Source organism: Pteropus vampyrus, unplaced genomic scaffold, assembly GCF_000151845.1.
Source record: "Pteropus vampyrus isolate Shadow unplaced genomic scaffold, Pvam_2.0 Scaffold23, whole genome shotgun sequence".
Classification (NCBI taxonomy): domain Eukaryota; kingdom Metazoa; phylum Chordata; class Mammalia; order Chiroptera; family Pteropodidae; genus Pteropus; species Pteropus vampyrus.
The window spans coordinates 3651712-3659292 of NW_011888804.1; the positions used below are offsets into that span (position 1 = coordinate 3651712).

General features: G+C 49.5%; 1 protein-coding gene across 1 annotated transcript in view; it reads left to right on the top strand.

Moving 5' to 3' along the window:
* The window catches only part of RPH3A (rabphilin 3A), a 70304-nt gene that overhangs the window by 36273 nt on the left and 26450 nt on the right, over positions 1–7581 (top strand). The window contains exons 4-9 of the mRNA XM_011356055.2: positions 331–417; positions 988–1153; positions 3595–3633; positions 3739–3891; positions 5439–5525; positions 7137–7199. Coding sequence (XP_011354357.1) covers positions 331–417; positions 988–1153; positions 3595–3633; positions 3739–3891; positions 5439–5525; positions 7137–7199 — 595 coding nt within the window. The remainder of the gene's footprint in view (positions 1–330; positions 418–987; positions 1154–3594; positions 3634–3738; positions 3892–5438; positions 5526–7136; positions 7200–7581) is intronic.

A 7581-nucleotide genomic window follows, 5' to 3' on the forward strand; every position in this document is an offset into this window, starting at 1 on the left:
AAGAAGAAATAAATTAATAAACAAGATAGATATCTGGCCTTTCCTCTTAAAAACTCATGTCGATGATCTCCCCTGCATGGATGCCAAAAACTCAGAGCCCACAGGGACTCTTGGAGAATTCCCTCATCTAGTGCTTGTTATTGGAAGTTAAGACTCAAATTAGAACTTCATTCTAACTGGCCTTGGTCGTGGAAAGGAGAGTTCTAGATTTTGACATCCACCAAGAGAGGATGGAGCTCCACTGCCACCCTTCCCCGCCACTTCCCCCCATCACTAGCAGCTCCAAGCCTAGTGTGTCTGAGTGTGCACTGAACTATGTTCTGTCCCCAGAATGTCTGCACCAAGTGTGGGGTGGAGACCTCCAACAACCGCCCACATCCCGTGTGGCTTTGCAAAATCTGCATCGAGCAGAGGGAGGTGAGCAGACTGGTACCACCTGGCTTCTAGAGCGCCCTCCCTTTATGTCCAATTGTCCTTTCCTCTCTAGAATCAGGGAAACAGGGTGGCAGTTGGGGGCTGGGGAACCTGGTCAGGTATGTGTTTTAAGGGGTTGGTATAAAAGGAACCAGCTCAGATGTGAACACAGGTGAAACAGTCCCCAAGTGTTTGAACGAATTTCTGTTCTCACCTAGTTCTGTGAATTTTCCTAGTAGTCGGGAGCACACCACATTTAAGACGTGGGAGACTGGGTGGCCAGTCTTTGGCCTTTCACTCTCTGGCTATGTGACCTTATACCAGTTTATAAGCTTTCTGATATCCAACTTTCTCCATCAAGAAAGTAGGTCTACTCAGGCCCTCTCTATTGAGCGTTCAGGGGTATCGTGTAAATCAAATAAAAATTGCGAAAGCCTGCAGCTGGTAAGAAAAGGGTGTTGGTTGTTGTGTCAGAGCGCCAGGGAAAGGAAGCAGAGTTAAAGACTGGCACTCGTGGAGGCAGGACCGATACGCTTGCCGCCATGTCTTCATCCTCCACCTCTCCTCCCCCAGGTGTGGAAACGTTCTGGAGCATGGTTCTTCAAGGGCTTCCCCAAGCAGGTCCTCCCACAGCCTATGCCCATAAAGAAGACCAAGCCCCAGCTGCCTGTCAGTGAGCCTGCTGCCCCTGAGCAGCCCGCCTCTGAGCCCAAACACACTGCCCGGGCTCCAACTCGAGGTAGGACCAAAACAAACAAACAAAAGCATCTCTCCTTTTAGGACCAAGGACAGAGCTTAGCTAACTGGTCTACCTGAAGAGTGTCTTGACATCACATCTGTGTTTCTACCTAGTTGGTGGACAGCCAGTCTCTGGGCTTGGGTCTAGGACTCCCATGTCCCCTTCACAGCTCACTGTGAACCCTTATTAAGAAGGTAGCACAGAGAACTCTTCAACAATGCCAGACTTCCAAAAGGCTTTGTCGTCATCCTTAATGGAGTCTTTAGAGGTACAACAGAGGTGGAAATTAAAATGAGGAGCTGAGAGAGACTCTCACAACTGAAATATAGACTGGGGCTTGGAGGGATTTGGGGCTTGCTGATAAGGCCTTCCTGACCCCTGATATTTCTTGTATCTACCATCAGTAAATCTGAAATTGGACTAATTAAAAGAAAAGATGAATAGAAAGGAAATTAGTAAAAGAACATTACCACTACTGTGGATATTATCATTATCATCCAAGTATTATCATTAATTATTAAAATGCTTATTAAAAGAGAGAGGCAAACCAGTAAAAAGTAAAAAAGCAACCACAATAAAAACGCATTTAAATTTCAATTGAATTAGGCCACGAGGACTGACTAGATAAAGCCCTTGCAATAATTTCAATTGAACACGAAGTGATAAAATCTGATGTGATTGACAGTTCTGGAGTTGAGTGCAAGCTGTGCTTCTGGAAGGAAGGTTATAGTTGAAGGTGTCAAAAATTTAAAGTGCCCAACTATGTCCCCCCACAAGATAACTTTTCAAGATACCCAGTACAGTGCCTGGCATTCAAAAAGGCATCAATGAATACTTTTCTCCTAGCAAGGCAAGAGCAATTTCTACTCTTTGCAGACAGTTGCCAAACTATCAGTACACACACTGCATCCCTGAAGAGCCCCGAGCTTCTACCACCAGAGCATCCTTCTTCCTGGTTAAGAAGACCAAGTAGCATAACTGTCAAGATCTTGGCCATCTGAGGCCAGGAGAACGTGAATCTGAATTCCAGCTCTGCCACTTACTAGCTGTGTGAGCTTGGTCAAGGGGCCTAACCTCCCTGAGACCCTTTCCTCATCTATAAAAATGGGCTTAACAGATCACCAGGTTACTCTGAGGATTAAACGAGATGCTACATGGAAAGTGCTTTGCGGAGTACAGTACTTGGTAAATGTTGGCTAATAATATATAATGTTAACCACCTATGCAAGACACATATACATACATAAATACATAAATGATATGAATGAGCTTATCAGACAAACTCTGGACAAAACAGATGAATCTGAAAATATGGTGGGTGAAAGACCCATTCACCTCACTTGAAAGGACTGACATCACCGGCATTGCATAGTGACACCTAAAAAATTATTGGTGATGACATCCGGTGCCGGTAATGTGTGACAAGGCAGGTACTCTGTAAACTGTAGGCAGGACCGTAAGTCACTCCCAGCCTTTTCGAAAATAATATGGCAGGGTTTATTCAATTCGAAGTGTATATACCATTCGATCCAGCAATCCCTCTCTGGGAATATATCTAACAGCAGTAAAATACCATGTAAAAAGATATATGTGTAAGTATATTCGTGGCATCACTATTTATGGCAGCAAAAACATTGGGAAAACCTAACTGTTTGTTAATAGGGGAATCGTTGAATGGATTACGATGTATCCATACCATGCCATATTAAACATCTTTTAAAATAGAATGATGTCAATGTCCCTCATAGATCTGGAATCACGTCTGTGATAAGCACTTCTAGAATCCTTTTCACAAAGCGGTACCAAACACCACATGAGTTCCAGGCTCAGTTCTGTGCCCTAGGGATCGAGAGGTATACAGAACAGACCAAAATTCCTGCCTTCGTGCAGCTAAAACTCTAGTGGGAGAAACAGATGCTCACAGACTGCCAGCGTGAATACAGGTAATATCAGGTAGTGACAAATGCCAGGAAGGAAAGCGAAGCCGGTAAAGGGGATAGATGTGACAGCGGGCTCTGTTTCGGATAAAGTGGCTGGAGAAGGGCTGTCTGGGGGTGATCTCTGGGGAGACGCCTCACCATAGTGATAGGGCCCATAGAATCTTCGGGAATGTTGTGTGCAAAGGACTCGAGGCTGGAACATGCTTGGTGAGCCCTGGGGATAATCAGGGTGAACAGAGCGCATCTAGAAGACTGTGTAAGCGGTGCTCCCAGCTGGGTCTTTTTTAAGCCCGTGTTTGCTCACGTGTGTCTGTGCTCGCGAAGGAAACAATGTAAAATCGGAAACGAGGTACAGCCAAGGGGGAGGCTGGGAGGGGAGACTTTCAATTAAAAAAAAAGAGTTCTTGGGAGTGGCGGATGGGCCCCTTTGCAAGCTCCTTAAGTAATGGTTCCCCAGACACCATAAAACACGTACTCCCCCTCATTTTTCTCTCTCTCCAGGTGACGCCGAAGACAGGAGGGGCCCAGGTCAGAAGCCAGGTGGGTTCGGCCAAACCTGTCTTCTCCTTTGGGATGCGAGTCCTTTCTTTCACCCCATTCCCCCCGTTGACCTTTTCTCCATTCAATTCGTGCTTTTCCTTCCAGGCCCTGACCCGGCCTCTGCTTCTGGGCGAGGAAGCTACGGGCCTCCCGTGCGCAGGGCCTCCGAGGCACGAATGAGCTCGTCCGGCCGGGACTCGGAGAGCTGGGACCAGGGCCACGGCGCCACTGCTGGTGACTCCAGCCGGAGCCCAGCAGGTGAGAGAGATGGGCAGATCCAGGCAGGCTGCCTGGCCGAGGAGAGTCAGAAAGAATGGGGAGGACAGTGTTTGTATTCATCTGTTCCTTTCGTACTTAGCAAACACCTACTGTGAGCCATGCTCGGTTCCAGATACTGGGTCCGGCCTACGGGAGAAGACAGGTTTCAGAAACAGTTCTGACTCCAGACGGCCAAAATTTTGGTTATATCCCTTTTTTTGCTCTTGTGCCCTGTTTAAGAAAAACATATGATTTTTTTCCCCTTCCTCCCCCAAAAAGCTCTGGGGCAAATGCCTCTTGGCGTTTTGCGTTCAGAAGTAAGGATGCTTCTCTCTCACGGGTCTGTCCGAGTTCTTTCTTCCCTTGGGAAGTGGCCTGTGCCGAAGGTGGCAGTGGGCTGGGTTAGCAGGGCCAGGATGCCACTCACAGGTGCTCCCATTGCATCGCGTGCCCAGTACCTCGGTCCTCTCTCGTGGTGGATTTTTCCAGCAAGAGTGCCCACCAGTGGGAGCCCCGGATTCCCGGACTTTGGAAGAAACGCCTGCTGGACCGCGGAGATCCGTGTTTCATACCCCTTGAGTGCGAACTCGGAACAGCTTCATTTCTTTTGTAGCGAGGTCATGAGACTGGGTCGAAGTTCGACGGGCTGAATGTCAGGTCTCATGTTGACCTCTGGCCTTCTTTTTCTTAATAGTGGGTTCATGGCTTAGCACCTAATGGTCTCAAGCAGACTCCAGAGACCAAATGCCTGAGTCAAACCCTGGCTCTGCCACACACCAGCCAAGAAACATCGGCTGAGCTCTTTTACTTCTCTGTGCCTCGGTTTCCCCATTTATAAAATGAAGATAATGCAGCACCCACCTCGCGAGGTGTAGAGGTCAAATAAGTTCTTATATGTAAAGTCTCCGGCACATGATAAACAGTCAATAAATGTTAACTCGTTTTTTTTTCAAGTAGGTAGAGTTGCCGCCTCCATGAGGCATCTGAGAGGTTCAGAGAGGGTGAGTGAGCAGCCCAAAGTCACACAGCTTGTAAAAGGGAACACTTGAATGAAAAGCCAGGTCCATGTGACAATAGCGACGATTCTTTCAATAATAATAGAAGAATCCCGACATCTGCCACGTGTGGAGTGTTTCCCACGTGCCACGCACTGTTCCGAGCTCTTTGGATGTGTCATATCATTGCATCTCCACCGCGTGCTGTGAGGTGGATGCTGTTCCCCCCCATTTAACAGATGAGGAGACCGAGGCCCAGCGAGGAGGGGTCACTTGTACAAGGTCACACATGGTGGAAGCAACGGCACAGAACCTGTGCTCTTCACCAGCCATGCTGCTGCTGTCACTCGCCCAGAGGGTCTGAGTATTGGAAAGAGACACCTCACTGAGGGAGGAGAAGAGGGTCTGGAAGAGCGGAGAGTGTTGGGGGACGGCATTCAAATCCAGAAGGCATTGCCTCGCGCCGACTGACTGGTCCCAGCATCTTCCTGCTTCCACTGCGTGCGTGCGTGCGTGTATATAACATGACGAGCTGTTTCCTTTCTCCTGCAGGTTTGAGACGAGCCAACTCAGTCCAGGCTGCCAGACCTGCCCCCACCTCAATGCAGAGCCCGGCACCTCTTCAGCCCGGGCAGCCAGGTACCTGCTGCCCGCCCACCCACCCACCCCGGCTGTCACTCAGCAGTGACCCCAATTCTTCCCGTTCCTGCTGGCAGAGCCCCTGGCTTTCTGCAAAGCTGCAGTCACCACCAAATCCCGGGCTCTTCTAAGACCCTCAGAGCGTGTAATCCTTGGGGCTGGGAAGCCGGGCCGGGCAGGAGGGAGCATCTTATCCGCCTAAATGCGAGAAGTGACAGCACTTCCTTCCTCAGCGTCCCCACCTTCGGGCATTGCCAGTCCGCTGTCCCAATTTTTGCCACATGCACTTACCGCCAACTCTCTTATTTCCTTGATACGTCTTTAGATTGACTCACTTTACAAACATAACTGAGAGAACTCGGTATCACAGACCCTGTCAAGGAGACTTTAGGGACATCATGTAGTGTTCCCAAAAGGATTCAGGAAGAAAGAGAGAGTAAAGACACTGGTAACGTGGGGAAATGCAAACAAATGCGGCTGGCGGAAGACAGAATAAATAATGCCTCCTTGGTGCAGTTCAAATTCCGTTGTTTTAAAAGCACTACAGTGGCAGAAATGGGGGACTGGTAGGTATTCCATACTACAAAGAGAGTGCGAAAGAACCACAGACTGGGGGGCTTAAAAGAACAGAAATTTCTCGTTTCACAGTTCTGGGGGCCGAAAGTCTGAAAAGTTGGTTCCCTGGAAAAGCTGTGAGGGAGAAGTTTTTACTCCTCTTCGTTTCTGGTGGCCCCAAGCGTTCCTTGGCTTGTATACGGCATTCTCCCTGCGTCTTCACATCATCTTCCTTCTACGCATGTGTCTCTGTGTCCAGATTTCTCCTTTTTATAAGGGCACAGTCGTAGTGGATTAGGGCCCACCCTAGTGATCTCGTTTTAATTTGACCATCTGCAAAGACCCTCCTTTCCCATAAGGTCACATTTCACGGGTCCTCAGGGTTAGGACTCGAGCAGCTTTTGAGGAGCACAATTCAGCCCATTGCAGAGGGTAACCGTTAAAAATTAATGAGATGAACATAAAACCACGCAATGAAATTCTCAGTACTCTACCCTGCCCAGTGGATCTGAGCCTGAGGCCTGTTCTCTTTTGTTCAAAAGGGGGGAAATTCACAAAGGTTAGAGAGGCGGACAAAGCTGCCCCCAAACGAGGCTTTCTCCATGCTGGAATCAGTGTCGAAAGGCAGCGGAACCCGGAATGGCTTTCTCACTGTGTCCTTGCATGTTCCTTCATGCTCTGTCCCCGTGGCTCTCCCCTGCACTGGGCGAGTAATGACCCCGTAGCAGCGGCGGACACAAAGCCTAAACTTGCCCACCGCCTCACAAGCAAGTCTCACTCCATTTGTTACAGCGAAACCTGAAGAGCGAGCACCACCCGCCCATTTCACAGAGGAGGACGCTGAGGCTCAGGGAGGAAGCACTGGGGCTTGAACCTAGGCCTTCCTGACCCCAGGTTCCCCCCGGGGGACTGTCACTGCGCCTCCAAATACCTCTGCATGTCACTTGCCGCCCTCGGGCCTGTGTCCACACCTAGGAAGTGAGGGGGGTGAAGGGAGGGCACCCGAATGACGCCTCCTTCTCTGCTCCATCCCTCTTTCTTTCTTTCCCCACTCAGGGCCCCCAGGGGGCAGCAGACCCAGTCCTGGGCCAGCAGGACGCTTTCCAGATCAGAGACCAGGCAAGTGCTTGCTTCCGGTGCCTGCCCAAGTGGCCACCTCATTCCCATCTCCCTGCAGGAGCTTGGTCCAGACCTTGGTCCAGTCTGCGTCCTGAGACCTCTCTGATGAGCTCTAAGGCCCCGCTAATTCCAGCGCTCTAGAGAGTCCGTACTAAGATTAGATCGAGGAAACATGACAGCACATGGTGGTTAAAAGCACAGTCTGCTTAGATTCAGCTCCCCGCCCTTTCGCTTCCTTGGGCAAGTCAGTTAAGTTCCCTGAGCCTCAGTTTCCTTATCTCTAAAAGGGGAATAGTACCAGGACCTACCCCACAGAGTGGCTGGGGGGATTAAACAAATTAATATATGGAAAACCTGAACACGTGTCCGGGAATGTATCAAA